The 19,696-nt window shown below is 51.8% G+C and overlaps 1 protein-coding gene across 5 annotated transcripts in view; it reads left to right on the top strand.

Moving 5' to 3' along the window:
* The window catches only part of LOC142423179 (serine/threonine-protein phosphatase 4 regulatory subunit 1-like), a 95,458-nt gene that overhangs the window by 53,953 nt on the left and 21,809 nt on the right, over positions 1–19,696 (top strand). For all 5 annotated transcript variants that reach the window (XM_075528388.1, XM_075528383.1, XM_075528384.1 and 2 more), the window contains one exon: positions 7,218–7,364. In XM_075528388.1, coding sequence (XP_075384503.1) covers positions 7,218–7,364 — 147 coding nt within the window. The remainder of the gene's footprint in view (positions 1–7,217; positions 7,365–19,696) is intronic.

Consider the following 19,696-nt stretch of genomic DNA (forward strand, 5'->3'; position numbering starts at 1 on the left):
TCACGCCTATCTGCCCAACTATCTATTCTTCTATCCCAATAAAATACCACTGTGCTTACGTTGTTACCAGCAGTGTGATGGGATTATAGCTAACATTGTTTTGCATTGGTCCTGCAAGGTGACAAGATTAGCCTTCTAGGGTTCCTCTGTGAGTCCTTTTTTTTTCCCACCTCAAGCAGAGCTGTACCATCACCACTGTCAGTGTGTGGTTCCTTCTGTCCAGAGGCAATGCCCCCACGGAACAGCACCTTCATGTTAACATCGTGGTGCGGCGTTGCTCTCATGAGCCCCTTTCTCTGTGGCTCAGCCACCAACCTGACACGCAGGTTCATTTGTGTGCCTGCATTCTTTGTTTGGGGCAATTGCGTTGGTTTGTGCATTTTGATCTGGAATTACATAAGGTGTTTACCTGACTTGAAATCAACCGTAGGAAGGGCACATTCAGGGAAGTCCAAGTCTACTTTCACTCCCTGCCTGCTTCTCATCCCCGATGGTAGCCGTTTGAACATGTACGAGCCTGTGTGCTCGCTCTCTCCTGTGGCTCTGGGCCTTGCTGGTGATGAGAAAGCACACTGCCCATGCGCACTGCACCTGGATTTTCTTGCTGCCCGGTGTGACCAGACAGTCATAGCGGTAGGTGGGGCTCATCCTCATTCTTCTCCACAGCGTGGGGCCCCACCAGGGCACCGAGCAGCTTATTGATGGCATCAGGCAATTTCTAGTGGCTGCCACCGCAGAAGGGCTGTAGTGATTTGTCTGGCAGCTTTGTAACGCAGGTACGGTCAGCCTGACCCTCTGATGGCAAAGCGCACCTCACGTGCTAGGCAGCGTATTGGGGGTGGATTTCCACAGAGGGTACATGCATCTGTGAACTTTATGGTCTGCCGTGCTTTCGTGATCATTGCTTTGAAGAAAGCCTAAAGTGTTGGCTTGTTCCTGCAGTAATGATGATGTACGAGTGGATGCTTGGATAGACACACAGGCCTGCAGCGCGGGAGAGGGAGCGGGACTAACCCCACAGACCGAGATCGGCCTGACTGGAGATATTTGTACCTGGGTATTTACCTTTGTGCAAATATATCCATTCCCGTGGGGCAGCGTACAGGGAATGGAGTTAGGAAAGCTTCGTAGACGTAGCCAGACACCTCCAGTGAATGATCTCTGGGCTCAGACTCAGGACCCTAGTCTTGGGGACAACCAGGTCACTGGGTGCTACACAGTTCACAAAGAGGGAGTCGACACCCATGCTAGTGAGTTGCGACTGGGATCTCGTGAATGGCCATGTAAGGTGCATCGTTGATATCGCCCCGCACGGAGGAAGGTTGGGAAGAAATCGGAGGTGCGTGGAAACAATTAGTACCAAGGGCTGACGGGCCACGCATGCCGACACCAGTCCCCACAACCCCGAGACCAGAACCAGATGGTGCCCAGCTTCCGCTGCCAACCACTCAGAAAGGGAGAGATCCCTTAGAAGGCCCTGCTTAGGGCGGGAGAAAGATGCGGAAGAGAAACCAGAGAATTCTTAAAGGAGACCAGGCTCCCTGGTCGGCTAGAGACTGGCAGAGCCCCTGGGACGGTGGCCCTTAGGCACCCTTCAGAAGAAGGAAAAAAAGTAAACTCCCAAACACTCTTTGGACAGTGAACGTTTTCAAATGGGGCAGAGGACTAACCCTCGACCTCTCTGTGAGCGCCTGCACATCCTGGTGTTCCTCTCAGCCATCGCCTTGCTGCTGCTGGCCTGCCTGTTAGACACGGCACCGCCTGCTGCTGCTCTTGAAGCTCCGTCTCCCTGGGATGAATCCCTGAAAGGAAGGTGGCCCTGAGTCCAGGACCTGGCAATTTCCTGGCCTTTGTCACCTGCCATTGCGGTACTTTCTGGTTTCTGGAAAAATGAGGCAAGACCACAGGACCCTCGAGGTGCACACATCCAGGCAGCACCTGCTGAAGGCCGGTTTTGGGCGCGAGCGCATAGCCCCCTGCACATCCTGCTGCTTCTGCACCGCGCGGCTTCCCCACGGCTGCTCCCTTCTCCCCTCCCACCTGCCTTCCCTACAGTGTGATGGCCCTGCTGGCCTCACCCCTCAAACCCCCAAGGGGACCACCTGGCCCCATGGTTCATGTTCCTGAGCTCCCCATGCCCCGCCATCCATAGCCATTCCCACTCCGGCGGGGGGGGGGGGGGCGGGGGAGTGGCTCTCTGCCCTCTGCCTGGGGAGGGCGCAGCACCTTGAGGGAGCAGAGTTATAGATATCTGCTGCATGTGGCAACCCTTCTCATGCCCCTGGGTCTGCAGTGGCCTTCTTGTCACTCTTGGCAGTTCCCTGAGACTGTTGGGCTTGCCACCACCTCCTCCCTCACCTGCCTCGCTCCCAACAGGCGACCTTGCCTTTGCTTCACAGAGAAAATAGAGGCCTTCAATCTTCATCCCCGCCTCAGTGAGTGGAACACTGCCTGCTCCATGCAATTCCCCAGAGGTGCAACCTGGTGCCACTAGAGCCCCCCAACCCCCCACTCTCTCCCCTCTGTCCACCGAGACCCCCACAGATCACCTGAGTCTCCTAGTGAATCTTAATCTCCCACCACACAGACCAGGAGTCGCCCCTTTTCACAGTCTCCCGGCCCATGGAGTCCTCGAGTCCAGCTCCGTGAGCCTGCTGCCCTAACCCACCCTGGACTCTGGCCAGCTGCCAGGCTCCCTTTCTTGCAGCTTATCCCAGCCGGCCTGCTTGCCCCAAAGGCCTCTTCTGCTTTCAGTTTCTTGATGACCCATCCAGACACCCCTAGCTTAGCCCCTGGGAATGTCCTATAGGGCCCTGAGGAATTGGACATGCAGTCTAGCATCTCTGGCCACCTCCAGGGACTCTGGTGGCCCTCGGAAGTATGTCATTCACATGTTTGGGGGAAGCCACTGTGACCGCCCTGCCTGCACCCCTTCTCATCATGCCCACTCATTGATGGAGGCAGGCTCTGTGTCCCAGGTGGCTGGCTGAGGGTCACTCTCCCTGGGCACGTGATGACCGTTGGCAGCCTGACACTGTGCTTGAGTGGGTGCAGGCCAGTGCCAGGTGCTGGGCTAGAGAGGGGCCAGGGACCTCGCCTCACCTCAGGAAGGCCATCAGTGTGGGATTTGTGGTGGGCCGGGTTCTTTCTGTCTCTGTGGTCACTGGCAGGTTCTCTCCTCATTCTCCACCCCTCTCAGTGGCCACTCAGTCTCGATTCTCCCCACGACCAAGTGCAGGGTCTGGCCTCTAATAGGTGTCCATTCAGAGTCGAGGGACACGTCCACTGCCACACCAGTCTCCCATGGTATGGCGACCACACTTCCTCCACAGCTCTGCACCGTTCAGTCTCTGTTTCCCTGCCTGCATCAGCCATCTCTCTTACCTGCTGGTTCTTTACCTGCCAGTAGCTTCTCTGCGCCACTGTCATGTCTGTGGCCCCTGAGCCTCCCCTCCTCTGGCCTGGCCTCACTGACCTGCAGCAGTTGGGAGGGCCTGCCGCGGTCTCGGTCTGCTCCTTCTGAATGCTCTCTCATCAATAGTTGCAAGTTTCCAAATCGTGTGAAACATTTTAATCACACGGGAGGATGGTCTGGTAACCCCCACGTGTCTACTGCTCAGCTTCAGCAGCATTCATGTTTCAGTCCTGCTTCACAGTGATGGGTGAGGGGGACTCACAGAGATGGGTGAGGCCGCCTTTGTCCCCTGTTCCCTTGCCCCTGTGGCCAGCTGTCACCACGAGCTCCGGGGGCTCTCCGCAGCCAGGTATTTGAGTTTGCATCGTGGTGTGAGTGCCACTTGGAGTGGCATTGCCTCTCCTTTGGGGTTCTCATGGCCTTATTGATGTGAGTGGCCTGGTGCTGCCCCTTCCAGCTGTGCCCACCCCTTCCTCCATGTTCTGTCCCTCCATCCCCATTGACTGGCTGTCTCAGGGTCTCTGTTTCCAACTGTTGCAGTATTGTGTTCCCGTCACCCGCATCCTCGCCCCTGGGCTTGATCTGTTTGCACCATATGTCCCTGCTCACTGTTTGCAGTGATTTTGAAGACGCTTTTATTGGGCGCCCACCAGGCACTTCATTCTGCTCTGCCCTGGCTCACGGGTGGGACAGGGGCGTGCTCACTGGTCCTCATGGGCTCATCACTTGGCAGATCTGGGCTGCGATCCTCCCAGATGTTCTCCCCCCAGCGGCTGAGAGTTATGATTTAATAGCAGGGCGTGGTCACAGTCTTCCGGGACGCCTACCTGCCAGGTTTGTTCTCAGCCCTTTCTGTGTGTTAGCTCATTCTGTCCTCACGCCTCCCCTCTGAGATAGGTACTGTTATTTCACAGCTGAGGAAACGACCCTGACCTAAAGGGAGAGAATCCACAACAGATTGACATTACTCATGGAATCCAGACTTTCTGGACTGCCTAAGGCCAGACGACCGGAACACAATCTTTGCTGAGATGAGGTCTTTAAGACCAAGCACTAGTGGAACTGGCCTAGTAGAGGAACCCCGGTGACAAGTGGGACTGCCAGCCTCAAGGTCAGGCTTTTCTACTTCGGGACAGAGTCACATTCTCGGAAACCCATGGGCAGGTCTCTGTCGTCCCCTTGGCGGCAGTGAGTCTGAGTCTCAGAGTAAAGAAAGTCTGCCCTAAGCACCACGCTTGCTGAAAGAGCTGCCCTGGGGGGCAGATCGGAGAGGCCCCAGCCACTGGAGAAGTCAGGCCGGAAGCTCACGGGTCCTCTGAGTATGTTCCCAAGGAAGGAGCCAGAGAGGGAGTGCCATCACCGCCTCCAAGCTGTCCTGGGCAAACGGAGTGTGCTTCTGTGCAAGTTTCCCATGTTGTCGTCATCCACAACGACAGCAGCCTCGAAATGAAAAGAAGAAAAGGGAGGAGGAGGGAACCGAGGGTCCTGGAGGCTGGCTCACTTGCTCCAGGGCCCAACTGGCTGGTGGCAGCCCCCAGAGGGGGTTCCTCGGCTTGCAGGTTCGCCGGCATGAGCTGCAAACCACTGCCGGATGGCCTCTGGGGCGGCCTCTTCAGGCTCTTCCCTCACTTCTTGCCTGTGGCACCTCAGGTCCCCCTTCCCCCTCCCCACCAGGGCATCCCCCCCCACATCCTCGACCCTGGCTTCCCTTCTGTCTTCTCCGAGTCACCGGCATGCAGCGTTCCCCACAGCCCACAGCCGCTCCACGTAGGGGCCCTTCTCCTGCCCCCGGGACCCTCCCTGATGCCAGGCCCAGTCTTGTGGCTCCTGTGCTGGCTCTCACTGCTGTGCCTTGTTGCTCCTGGACTAGTGACCGGCCCTGAAACACTTGACTTCCCGCCATGCCCCAGGCTTCTGCAGGGCGTCTGCTCGTCATAGCCTGGCAGACGCTGCTTGGTGCGCTCATGTCCAAGGATCACAGGCATGCACCCTGTTGGGTCTGAATGCTAGGCCTTGGGAGTTGAGGCAGGCAGGAAGGTTCATGACTTCCTTGCCTTGTGGCCACATTGGTCCATCTCGGCCTTCTACATCACAAGGCCTCCCCTCTTCCTCTGTTCTTAAAGGATTCATCTATGACCCAGGATGCCCTCATCTCAAGATCCTAAATTACAGCTGGGGAAAAAAAGCCCAAAACCTTTTCCAAGAAAGTTGGCTCTTGTAGGTCCCAGGGATTTGATGAGCACTTATATTTTAGGGGGTCCCGTGCAGCCAGCCTATCACACTCCACAAGCTCCTGTCTGGATACCTGGCTCCATGCCCCTGCCCAGAGACCTGGTGCCTCTTGCCCATTCCTGCTGCTCTTTTCAGCCCAGCACCACCCATGACTGGCCTGTCTCCGCTACTCCATCCTCAGCTCCCGCCCGGGCTCGGTGGTCGCTCAGTGTGGGCTTCGTCACTGTCAGCCATGCTTGCTCCTTCGCTGGCCACGAGGCCAGGCCTGTTCCTCCCTCCTGACCACTTCAAGGCTGCCTCACTGGCCTCTGCATCGAGGTCCCCGCCGCCTCCGGCTTCCTCAGAGCTCCACTGCCAGGGTGATCTTTTTAAGTGTCTTTTCCATCTTGTCACTGGGTCGGGAGCTTTAATAAGCTGCCTCCCTGACACCAGTCTCCATGGCCCGTGAGGTGACCCCTGCTCTCTTTCATAACCACTGTCACCTCATCACCTGTGACTCCCTCCATACACAGCGGGTGGGCATGCGCACACGGCACTCCCCCCGCCTGCCTCTGTGCGGTGCCTGGGCTGTTCAGGACTTGCATCTCTCTTCATCAGCATTTCCAGTGCCTTCACTGCCCCCAAGATGGCACGGCAGCTTCTTAGGGACCCTTCCCATGCATAGGGCTCCTCCTGGCACACCCACCACAGAGACCCTGGCTTCTCCAGTGAGCATCCTGTCCCACAGCGGCTCTTCTTTGGAGCTCTGTCCCTGTGGCCTGTGGCCCTGACACAGCACACATCCAGGTGTGGCCCCAGGAATTCCCAGGCAGGAGGGCACTGACCTGCTTTCCAGGCCCTCTGCTGCAGTGCTCCGTTGGCGGAGAAAGATGAGGCCTTCGCCTGTCGCCTAGTCTTGGAGATCCACGGGCAGTCTCCCTGCCCCCGATGGCCAGCCTGATCACAGTTGAGTGCATGGCAGGACCTGGTGCCGTTGCCACCAGGTCCCGAGGGTGCATGCAAAGCAAGCCAGGCCTGGTGCCTCTGGGTATCCTCTGCAGCAGAGGGACAGTGTCCCTGAGCGAGCATGCAGCAGTAACATGTGCACCTACATCCATGTGGCAGAAACAACACATGTGTGTATATATGCACATAGGCAGAAGTACTGTATACACGTCCGTACAGAATCAGCTCACATAACAAATGCACACAGGTAGAAATAGCACCCATGTACACCATCTACTCTCCCATGCCCATGAGAGGCCATGGAGGGCGTGCAGGGCACTGCTGATGTAGGATGGAGACCTGGCCTGAGGCCGGGGGCTGGGAGGAAGGGCCTTTCACCCAAGGGTAGGGAATGGTAGGAGCTGAATTAAGCAAAGGGAACTAGGTGCTTCGGTTCAGGCTGAGGAACAGCCTGGTCCGAGGCCTCAGGAAGGAAGTGTAAGAGACGGGCAGCTGGACAAGGGGAGGTCAGTAGGGCTGGCTGGACATTGTTGGCCCGGAGGGGTGGGGAGGAGGGTCTGGTCCTGATCCTGAGTGCTTTTCTGCTTGTTTTGCGCTTCAACTTTTGCCTTATTTTCTCTTCCAGGTTAGAAAGTCTAGCCAGGAAGTGCTGCTGATCCTTCTGGAACAGGATCTAATTTTCCAGCACGACATTGAGAACAAAGTGTGCCCGATCCTGCTGGACCTGACCATGCCCGACAGCGATGATGAGTACAAGGCGGAGGCAGTCAACGTGAGTCTGCCGGGGCTGCTCCCACACCTCTGTGGGGCTTTCTCTCTGAAGGCCCTGGAGCTGGGTGCTCCCCTGCTGTTTCCCTGAACAAGGGAGTCAGTGAAGGGCCTCAGGCAGAGAAAGCTCCCAGCTCAGCTCTGATGACCTCAGATCTGCGATTGTCTTAGAAGGCATTGCTGGAGAAGAAGGCTGCTGGCTCTCTCTGTTCAGGACAGGGGCTAGCTGTGAGCTGTTGCTGTTGCTACCTCCAGCTGCCCCCTGCCCCCACCACTGCCACCAAGGGCCGAGGGGCCGGCTGGGAGCCTCCTCTCCTGAAGGAAGGAGGAAGGGCCCCACAGTCTCTTCTAGATGATGATTAGACAATTAAAAAACAAATATATATGTATATATATATACATACATATACATATATATATATCCACACAAACGTATTTATAGACTTAGCTAAGACTTAAGTACCCAAGCCAACACATGATCTGGTTTTGGAGAAAGCAGATGTGGCAGAAAATGCACACAGCACTTCGGGAAGGGCTGTGTTGAAGTAGTTGTGCTCCTATCAGTTAAAGAGACGCAGTTTCTTCTGTTTTGAATCGATGGTGTTGTCTTGTCCCTGCCTGGTAAGATGCTGCATCCAGTGTGAAATGCAGTGTTCAAACAAAGACTTTCCGCTTGCTTCTGGAATCTTCCTGGACACAGTTGTTGCTGCTGTGGTGGAAGAACTCTGGAGCTGAGGGTTTCAAAGCCAGGAGCCTGTGAATACAGTGGGCGATGTGGAAGACTGTTGTTTCCTTGGGTGGAAACAAAGCAGCATTAGAGAAAAGCGTGTTTTCGAAGTGCAGGAGCATTATTCACCGTGGAGCTAAACAAGTGTGTTATAGCCTTGGAACATTTGGCAATTACTCTTCATTTGTGTAAAAGTTTCCCTCAACTGCGCGTTATAGGTCTGGCTTTTTAAACTAATTTAATTTTTGCATATTCCATATGCTTATAAGATGAATCAGGTTGAAGAATAATTGATTATTAAAATTCAAATTCTCCAGGGTTTGTTCTTTCTTTCCTCTTTAAAAAAAATAAATTTCAAGTTTCCCTACAAGAAATTAAATTTATTATGCAAAATGAACCTTCTCGGCGTTATTGTTTCGCTGGGTTTCTGGCATCTGCTCAGTGAACCTTGCCGACTCCATCTTCTCCTTTGTTTGGAAGTTGGTTACGACTGTCAACCAATTATTTAATCCCCAGAGACTGATCAGACACTGGCAAGGAACGCTCTCGACAGTTTTGCTTGATGAATATATATATTTTCATTTGATTTTGTTTCCAAACTCTACGATTTTGTCAGCACCATTCTTCTTCCTCCTCCTTTTTTCTGTGGACGTATTTGGAAAACCTAACAAGCCTTCAAACAATCATCTCCCCAAATTGCCTGCAGAACAACTGAGCTCACCTAAGCTGCGTTTTTCACTCGAAGCTGGGTTGCTGGCCTCATCCTCTGAATGCTTAAGCTTTTGGATGTGACCACAAAGAATGGGAGGGGTCCCGTGACCCTCCCCAAGCCGGCACTCGTCTGTGGGGCTTTGATGAGAGAGGTATTGGGGTGTCCAGTCTGGCCCCCTCTTACTCGGATCTGATCTCAGCTGCTCTCCCTGGGGGGGGGTGTGGAAGCCAGGGGGAGACTTTGGGGAGCCTTTCCTGAGTACTTGGGAGCTGGCTAGCACACATGGAGTTGTCTGCTTCGGGGCACGGAGTTGACTGCATGATAGGTGCCTTGCACATTCAAGGGCGGAAAGGCCATGGGTGGGCTGGCTGGGACCCCCGCCCCCAGAAGGACAGGGCTCTGGTGAGCTGGTCAGGGAGGTGTGGCGGGCATACACCCGTATGCCAACAGGTGACCACAGAGCGCTAGTTGGTGAGAGAAGCCGATTGGGCTGTTCCCTGGTGCCCTCTGCGTTGGGCTCTGTGCATCCAGGGGGTGTGAACACGCAACTCCAAACCGCCCGCCTGAGCGGGACTGCTGCTCAGCCCAGAAGGAACTGCGTGCTGCCATGGACAAGCCATGTGCCTGCCCATCGACGGCTCCCTCGCAGGAGAAGTTACAGCCATTGGTTCGGACCCCGGCGTCTCTAATGGCGACGCTCGCTGTTGAGTGGTGCAGCCCGGCCTGCTTATCCCTTAGGGCCTGGGGAAGACGTGTCTCGGGGCCAGCAGCGTGGTGTGGTCTGTCTTCTCTCACCTAGCACGTGTGTTGTGCAGGTCTATTGGTATGTTTGTCTCGCCTTCACGATGGTGACCTGCTTACTCCCGGGGCCCCTTTATGTCCCCGTCCGCAGACCCTGGCCCAGTACCAGGCACAGAGCCCGTGGCTGAAGAGACAGTCAGCGCAGCCTGGGAGAGCTGGATCTGTAATTAGATCCAGACAGGGTAAACCAGCCACGGGAGGCGCATTGGGGCCATTACCCTTCGGAGGCTGTAACTCATTGTCCGAGGCCTGTCTCTCTCTCCCAACACGTCTCCACATGAAGGCCTCCTTCGTTTTTCCTCGCCGTCTCTATTTTTTCCAGTTCATTTGTAGTTGTGCATTTATTTAAGAAGTCCGCTGGGGTTGTGTACTATAAGGAACAGTTGGGACCCAGGGACTCCCTGAAGGCCCCTCCCTCCACACAAGTGGGCCCCAGGGCCCTGGCCAGGCCATTTCCAGTCACTCATGTGGCCTTTGCATGCTTCTGGGCCTGGTGGGCCATAACCAGGCCGAGTGGCAGGAAAAGGGAAACTGAGTTGCCCATCACCGTGGCTACAATACCTCCCCACTGTCACTACTTGAGTGGTGGGCCTTTGTACCCTTCTGCCAAGCCCCAGGCCAGAAGTAGGGGTTCCCATCAGTCCTGAAGACATAGCCTTCCCAATGCCAGTGCCCCAGGGTGCCCCCCACCCCACCCCACACCCTTTCTGGTTTTCTCCCCACTCCTGCTTGTGAGTGACTCTAGGTAGGGTGGCAAACGGCTGGGACAAGGAGCACAGACCACCTGAGCCTCCACCCTTTCCCTCCCTCCCTTCCCTTTTTTGGGGGGGAGTGTTTGGGGGGAGGATAGTGTGGGTCAGAGGAAAAGGATTCTTCATGAGATTTTATTGGGTTGTTTTTTTTCCCTCGTAACTTTGTGTTTTGTTTTCATTTCAGACTCGGATAAGTGTTCAGTTTACACGTAAACTCTTGTAAACCCGCTGCCCCGCTTCTCCTGTTTCTTCTTTCCTCCTCTTTCTCTCTACACACACGTCCACACATGCTTCCTGAATAGCTGGGTCTGTTGTGACCCTCGATCCCTGCCTGTCCACTGGGTGTCCAGTTCCTCACACACATAGGAAGTGCTCACTCAGTCCTGACGCGGTGGTTGAGATCAGGAAATGTGTTCCTGGTACAGCACCTGTGTCGTGGCCACAGCTTCTGCTAGAATGTGGTCAGGTGCCCCAGTCGCCTTCTTCATAATTATTTCCTTGGTCCAGGGTCCAGCCCGGAGTCCAGTGGTGCCTGTCCAGTGGACCATATCTCTGTCTTCTCCTTCCATCCGGGAGTCTCCCTGAGTCCTGCACTAAGTCCTCACATGAGTATTTGTCAGCGTGCCGGCCGGCTCCCAGGCATGTGGGTGGGCCTCCTGATGGTACTCAGGCCCCGGGGTCTCTGGCAGGAAACACCCAGAAGTGGGATGGCATGCTCCGAACATCTTGTTCAGGAACTGCGGAATTGGAGGGTGTCCCAGTCCCGGGGCCATTCCTGCTGATGTCTTGGTCCTTGGGAAGCATCGGGGAGCCTCTCTCTGCATCAGGTTGTCTCCATCTCCCGATGCCTCTGGCTGGCCTGCTCATGCGGACAAGGGTCCTGCTGCCTCTGTTATTTGCTCTCACCCTCTCTTTCGATTTTTACATCTATATTCCAGAGCACGACAGGAGGCAATTTTCTTCCCTGTCTTTGTCGGGCTGTGGAATCAGGGTTGTACTGGCCTCAAGAAATGAGCTAGGAAGCATTCCCTCCTGTTCTATTTTCTGAAAGATTTTAAGATTGCGGTTATTCTCCCTCAAATATTTGTTAGGATTTATCAGCAAAACCTTTGGCCCTGGAGTTCTTTTTCCCCTCTGTGAGATGGTTTTTGATAGCAGATTTAATTCAGATATAGGGCACTTTGACGCTGCTGTTTTGTCTGTGTCATTTTGGTCATTATTTTTTTAGGTTAATTTACTAAATTTCATCCAAGGTGTCAAACTTTGTTCAGATGAAATTGCTTGTCGTTAGGTGACCTCCGGTCGATTCTTGACCCGTGGGAACGAAGCACGGCCCCCCGGGCCTGCACCGGCCTTGCTCTTCGTGCTGGTGGGAGCCCATTGTGATGGCCTCTGTCCAGCTCGCTGAGGTGCTTCAGCTTAATCACCGACCCTGCGTCTCTCTTTCCCTCCAAGGGATCCGCCCTTGCTGCTAAGGCGTATTCTGGCTACCCTTCTTCCAGCGTAGGCTTGGCCAGGCTTCTGGAAGCCCATGGTGTACCTACATTCTTCATCGCCATATGCTCCAATGCATTCCTCTTTTCCGGTCCTCCTCGCGCATCGTTCAGCCGGCGCGGGCGTAGGGGCAGATGGAAATACCATGACTTGGGGTCAGGAGCGCCTTAGCGAGATAGCTCTGCTTTTTGATAACTTGTCCAGTGCAGGGTGCCATTTGATTTCTCCCCCGTTGCTCCTACAGGCATTGATTGTGGGTTCAAGCAAAATTAAATTCTTAACAACTTCAACCTTTTCCCCACTTATCAAGATATTGCTTATTAGGTAAGTTGTGAGGATTTTTAGTTTTCTTCTTGTTGAGGTATAATTCACATTGAGCGCCGTAGTCTTTGTTTTGTTTTTTAAATCATTTTTTGGGGGGGGGTTCTTACAGCTCTTATCACAATCCATATTTGTACATATATTGCCATCATCATTTTTATTTTATTTTTTAAAACATTTTACTAGGGGCTCATACAACTCTTATCACAATCCATACATATACATACATCAATTGTGTAAAGCACATCTGTACATTCTTTGCTCTCATCATTTTCAAAGCATTTGCTCTCCACTTAAGCCCTTTGCATCAGGTCCTCTTTTTTCCCCTTCCTCTCCGCTGCCCCCTCCCTCATGAACCCTTGATAATTTATAAATTATTATTTTGTCATATCTTGCCCTGTCCGGCGTCTCCCTTCACCCCCTTTTCTGTTGTCTGTTCCCCAGGGAGAAGGTCACATGTAGATCCTTGTAATCGGTTCCCTCTTTCCAACCCCCTCTCCCTCTACCCTCCCAGTATCGCCCCTCACACCCCTGGTCCTGGAGGGATCATCCACCCTGGATTCCCTGTGCCTCCAGCTCCTATATGCTCCAGTGTACAACCTCTGCTCTATCCAGACTTGCAAGGTAGAATTCGGATCATGATAGTGGGGATCGGGGGGAAGAAGCATTTAGGAACTGGAGGAAAGCTGTATGCTTCATCGGTGCTACATCGCATCCTGACTGACTCATCTCTTCCCCTAGACCCCTCTGCGAGGGGATCTCCAGTGGCCGACAAATGGGCTTTGGGTCTCCACTCTACACTCCCCCCTTCATTCACTATGGTAAGATTTTTTTGTTTTTTATTTTTGATGATGCCTTATACCTGATCCCTTCGACACCTCGGATTGCACAGGCTGGCGTGCTTCTTCCATGTGGGCTTTGTTGCTTCTGAGCTAGATGGCTGCTTGTTTACCTTCAAGCCTTTAAGACCCCAGACGCTATCTCTTTTGATAGCCAGGCACCATCAGCTTTCTTTGCCACATTTGCTTATGCACCCGTTTGTCCTCAGCGATCGTATCATAGAGGTGTGCACCCAATGATATGCTTTTTTGTTCTTTGATGCCTGATAACTTATCCCTTCGGCACCTCGTGATCACACAGGCTGGTGTCTTCTTTCATGTGGGCTTTGTTGCTTCTGAGCTAGATGACTGCTTGTTTATCTACAAGCCTTTAAGACCCCAGACACTGTCTCTTGATAGCTGGGCACCATTAGCTTTCTTCACCATATTTGCTTTTTCACCCACTTTGTCTTCAGCAGTTATGTCGGGTGAGTGAGCATCATAGAATGCCAGTTTAATAGAAGAAAGTGTTCTTGCATTGAGGGAGTACTTGAGTAGAGGCCCGATGTCCTTCTGCTACCTTAGTACTAAACCTATACATATAGGTACATAGAGATCTATATCCCCATCCTCATATATATATTTGCATATTACATGTCTTTGTCTAGACCTCTATAAATGTCCTTTGCCTCCTAGCTCTTTCCTCTCTTTCCCTTGACTTTCCTCCTGTCCCACTATCATGCTCCGTCCCCACCTGGGTTTCAGCAATACCTCTTTGTTAAATTACCCTTGATCATGCACTACCAGGCCTGCCACACCCACCTCACCACCAGTTTGGATCACTTGTTGTTCCCTTGTCCCTGGGTTGTTTAACACCACTTCCTTTCCCCCTACCTCCCCTATCCCATGTCCCCCAGAACTGTCAGTCCCGTTGTTTTTCCTCCAGATAGTTCTTCCAGCGTATCTTATTTAGACAGACCTGTACCATCATCATTTTAAAAACATTTTCTTTCTATTTGAGCCCTTGGTATCAGCCCATTTCCCCATCCCCACCCTGTTGTGTTTTTATACATTTTAAATGAACTTGTTTGTCGCAAAAGACCCCATGTCCATTTCAGCTTTACACCCTCCTCCCCCTCTTTCTTTTCTTTTTTTTTCAGTTACTCAAGCCAACATTTAGGTTCAAGGGGTAAGGAATCTGGAGGGACTTTTTAAAAGAAGTGCATTGTAGCTGTTACACAGCCCACCTCAGCTGATGACATCAGCAATATCCCATTTAAACCCTCCCTCCCCTCAAACATGGTTCTCTTTCTGCCCCCTCATCCACCCTCCTCTAAATCCTTCCTCCCTTCGCAAAACGTTATCCCTTTTCTCTCCCTGTTCCGACCCCCATCCCTGGCTTCCTCACTGCCATCAGAGTCTTATCTTTTGGTATAAAAACCACATTTCTTTCCCTTTGTTTTTCTTCATCATCGTGGTATTGCATATTTCTAAGACTGACATCATCTTCTCTAGTTGTGCCCTTGCCTTACAGTCTTCACGAGAGCTGTCACCATTTTTCATTGGTGCACAATAGTCCATTGTGTGAAGGTGTCAGTTTGCTTACCCGTTCCTCAGTGATCGGAGCTTTCGACTGTTTCCAGGTTTCTGCTGTGACGGCCGTGCTGCGGTAAGCATAGGTGTGCCTGTGTGTGGTAGTGCTGTTCTCCTGGCTTCTGTGGAGCGGGCACCCTGCAGAGCGATTGCTGGCTCATGAGTAGCTTGCTCGTTGTCAGCACGTGCGTGGAGCCCTCCACACATTGCAGGCTGTCAGTGAGCTCTCCTCTGATCCTGACGCTGTGCTCTGTGAGCTCGCTCAGCTTCTTAAATTATTTACTCAGCTCCCAGATGGAATAAGTACGTTGAAAGGTTACCACCCTAATGGGCCCCTTTCCTGATTTTAATCCACGCAGTCGCCTCTTTTTTTCCTGCTTGAACCACTGCCATTTGGTCCGTGTACAGGCTTTGCAGGAGCGCCATAAAGTGCTCTGCATTCCCAGTATAAGCGGAGGTATCCGTGTGTGTGTGTGACGACCCACAGTCAGATGCCTTTGCACAGTCAGTGAGGCACAAGTAAACATCTTTCTGGTCTTCTCTCTAGAGGAGAAAACCAGGACTCTTAGGATTATACATATGTTTGAGGTATTGGCCAGGTCGACACACTAAACTTAGCAATCATATTCTGTGTGCGGCCAAGACCCATCTGGCACCGGCAACGTCATCCCTCATTCCACATCCTCTTTCGAATCCAGCCTGAATCTCTGGCAGTTCCCCGTCGATGTTCTGCTGCAAGCACATCGTCAGTAAAATGTTCTGTGTGTGACATTAATGACATTGTTCAATAATTCCTGCAGCCTGTTGGATCACCTTTCTCTGGAATGGGTATGTATGCACACCTCTTTCAGGCTATTGACCAGGTAGCTGACCTCCAAATTTCTTGGCATAGAGGGGGAGATCCGTCCAGCACTGGATCCATTTGTTGAAACATTCCAGTTAGTATGCCATCAATTCCTGGAGCCTGTTTTGGCTGGGGCTTTAGAAGGTCCTCATGAGATGGATTGACGCGGTGGCTGCAGCAGTGGGCTGAGGCACAGGGCGCTTGTGAGGAGGGCGCAGGAAGGGCTGGGTCTCCTTCTGTTGGGCACAGGGTTGCAACCTAACAACAGCGCCCACAGCCTTCTGTCCAGGGTGGCCGTCTCTCTTCATCACCATCGGTTTTGGTCACGGCTCCCTCGGGTGGCTGTGAGCCTGTTCTTTTTGGTGCAGTGACTGTGTGTATTCCTCCTATCTTCCTTTGATGCTTTCTCTAGTCAATATTGTGCCCATAGAATCTTTAATTTTTCCCCCCAACCTGGGACTTGAATTTTCTCTTCAGTTCTTTTAGTTTAAGATAGCGGTTCTCAACCTGTGGGTCGCGACCCCTTTGGGGGTCAAACGGCCCTTTTCACAGGGGTTGCCTGATTCATAACAGTAGCAAAATGACAGTGACGAAGTAACAACAAAAATAATGTTGTGGTTGGGGGGTCACCCCAACATGAGGAGCTGTCTTCCGGGGTCTCTGCGTGAGGAAGGTTGAGGACCACAGCTCTAAGAGATGCTGAGGGTCTTCGTCTCTTTTAAATGCTTAACTTCCCTCTGTACGTTTTGTCAAAATACTTTTGTCTTTTCAAGCCGTCCTTTGAAGTTTTCTATTCGGCTCTTTTCCTTCTTGATTGCTGCTCTACCTTTACGAGCAGGCTCTGGGGTTTCCTTGGCCTCCTGGGTTGGTCTTTTCTTCTTTTTAATGACCTTTTGCTCCCTTCCTGCGTGGTGTCTTCGATGCCATTCCACAGCTTGTCCGGTTTTGGGGCATGAGTGTTTAATGCATCAAATCCATTCTTGAGATGGTCTCTAAATTCAGTTGGGAATCTACTCAAGGCTGTACTTTGGATGTTTGCAGACTTGTTTTTTAAGTTTCTTCAACTTCAACTTGCATGTGAACAACTGATGATTGTTATTCCTGAGTCGACGCCTGGCCCTGTTCCGATGCTGATCCTGTTCTTGCTAAATTCTATCAAGTGTCTCCCAGTGTCGTTACGTTCTCCAACTGGGTATCCTCCTTTCCTTCTCTGCCATGCTCACGTTCCAGTCCCCAATAATGGTTAGTGCATCTCGAATGCTGGGTCTGTCGATCTCAAACTGCAGAATTTGGTGAACATCATTCGCCTTTTCATCTTTGGCAAAAAAAAACGGGCAATGCCAGTTCTTTCCACACTCTGATTAGTAATGGGTGTTGTGTGGCTGTTGCTTCCCAGTGTCAGTTGTGTTGTATCAGCACGTGAAGGCCCTTCATTCAAGTCAACTCTCTCTTGAAGAGGCAGCTCTTGCCCCCGTCGTATTTCGAGCACCTTGCTCCCCGGGAGGCTCATCTTGAGGCAGTGTCTCCCACAGTCGGGACTCCTCCACCATCCCTAGGCTTTCACTGACCCGGCCGTGCTCTGCTGGCCCCTTTCCATTCTGGCTGACCCTCCAGGCCCATCTGCCAGCATCGCAGCAGCCTGCAAACCAGCGCGGCACGAGAGAGAAGCTGACAGGTGAGTGGTGGGAGGTTAGTTGCGATAGTCCCTTTTCATCCTTCTGATGTTTTTTGGACCTGTAGTGTTAGCTCTTTTTGTTTCTGATCGAGGCAATGTGTGTTTTGTCTCTTGCTTTTTTCCTTTCTTGATCAATCTTTCTAGAGGTTTGTCAATCTTACTAATATTTTCAAAAATCCAGTTTAATTACTAAAAAAATAAATTTTTTTTGTGAATTAGGTGAAGGTTTACAGAGCAGATCAGTTTTCCATTCAACTGGCTGTACACATTTTGTTTCATCTCATTGATTGCAGTTCCTACAAAGTAACATCAGTTACCCCACTTCCTCTCCATGTTTATTACTTCCATTCTGAATTTTGTCGTTGGGTAAATGCTGCTCTTTTTATCATAAATGGTTGATTCTTCCACTGTCCTACTTTCCTGGGTTAGCTATTCCCCTGTTTATTATTGGCTGGAAATTGAGCCTTGGGGATGAGTTCATTCGCAGGGCTAAAGGGCTACCAAGGGCCATGGTCTTGGAGGGTGCATCGATCCCTGTCCCCCTTTTGAGCCTGGCCCTTTGCTATGATTTTGAGTTTGGTTCCATGTTCCCCTTCCCTTCCCAATCAAGGACCAATAGGACCTCTTTCAGAGCAGTTGGCCAGGGTAGCTGGGCACCATCTAGTTCTTCTTGTGTAGGGTGGTGGTGACTGGTGTTCCGTGGTCCATTATTTCACTGGGCCAGTTGTGTTCCTGTGTCTCCAGTTTCCATTGCTCGTCTTTCCTCTGCCCAAGAAGGGGCAGCAGCTATACCCTAGAAGGCAGCTCACAGGGTGATTTAAGACCCAGGACACCACATCAAAGTAGACTCTAGAACACTGTCTTTGTGGACTGAGTGATGCCAGCTGACCTTGATGTCCCCTAGAGACCATCGTCCTGAGGCCCCAGGCCCAGAGTCTCCTTCCTTCAAGGTGCTGGGTTATGTTTAAGAAGTTTTCCTGACTGTGCCCTCCGTATGCTCCACCACATTCATGGATATGTTTACAGTAAAGAGAGAGATCTTCTGCTAAATTTATAGACACTCTTCTCCCTCCCACACCCACCGCCTGTGTGGGTGTCCGTGCATCTGCCCATTGTGTGGTTGTGTCTATGGCAGTATTTCCCCCGGTTGCAGCTGACTCAGATGCTTTTCTCAGTGAAAGAACCATTTTTGACTTTGATTTCTCTCTCGCTCTCTCTCTTTATATATCATTTTATTGGGGGCTCGTACAACTCTTATCACCATCCACCCATCCATCCATCCATCCATCCATCCATCCATCCATCCATCCATCCATCCATTGTGTCCAGCATATTTGGACGTATGTTGCCCTCACTGTTTTCAAAGCATTTTCTTTCTACTTGAGCCCTTGGTATCAGCTCCTCATCCCCCTTCCTTTCCCCTCCCTCCCTCCCTCCCTCCCTCCCTCCCTCACCCTTGATAATTTATAAATTATTAACTTTTCATGTCTTGCACTGTCCGATGTCTCTCCTCACCCTCTTGTCTGTTGTCCATCCCCTTGGGGGGAGGGGGGGTTATAGGTAGGTCATTGTGATCGTTTCTCCCATTCTCCCCCAACTTTCCCTTCCCCTCCTGGTATGGCTGCTCTCAATATTGGTCCCAAGGAATTGATCTGTCCTGTATCCCCTGTTTCCAGCTCCCATGTACATCCTCTGGTCTAGCCAGATTTGTAAGGTAAAATTAGGATCATGATAGTGGGGGTTAGGAAGCATTAAAGAACCAGAGGAAAGCTGTATGTTTCATCAGTGCTACCCTGCACCCTGACTGGCCTGTCTTCTCCCCACGACCCTTCTGTAAGAGGATGTCCAATTGCCTACAGATGGGCTTTAGACCTCCACTCCGTACTCCCCCTCATTCACATTATGATATTTTTGCTCTGGGTCTTTGATGCCTGATACCTGATCGCATCGGCACCTCGTGATCACACAGGCTGGTGTGCGTCGTCCACGTGGGCTTTGTTACTTCTCAGCTAGATGGCCGCTTGTCTATCTTCAATCCTTTAAGACCCCAGATGTTATACCTTTTGATACCTGGGCACCATCAGCTTTCTTCACCAATTTGTCCCCAGCGATCATGATTGTTTTGGGAAGGTGAGCATCTCAGAGTGCGGGCTTATTGGAACAAAGTGTTCTTGTATTGAAGGAGTGCTTGAGTAGAGGCCCACTTCCATCTTCCTTAATACCAAACCTATAAATATATGTGCATAGATCTATTTCCCCATTGTCATATATAAATATATTTACATATGTACATGCCTGTATTTAGACCTCTATAAGTTCCCTTTGCCTCCTTGTTATTTCTTCTATTTCCTTTTACTTTCCTCTTGTCTCACTATCATGTTCAGCCTTCATTTGGGTTTCAGTAATTTCTCTCGGTCACATTGCCCTTGATCAAGCTTACCAGACCCCATACACCCTCCTTGCCATTGATTTTCCGTCATGTTGTCCCCTTGTGCCTGGGTTTACTAACACCCCCTTCCTTTCCCCCACCTCCCCCTCTCCTACGTCCCCCTGGAACTGTCGTCCGTCGAATTGTTCTCTCTTCCGGCTTGTTTATCCC

The sequence above is a fragment of the Tenrec ecaudatus genome, chromosome 12, assembly GCF_050624435.1.
Source record: "Tenrec ecaudatus isolate mTenEca1 chromosome 12, mTenEca1.hap1, whole genome shotgun sequence".
Classification (NCBI taxonomy): domain Eukaryota; kingdom Metazoa; phylum Chordata; class Mammalia; order Afrosoricida; family Tenrecidae; genus Tenrec; species Tenrec ecaudatus.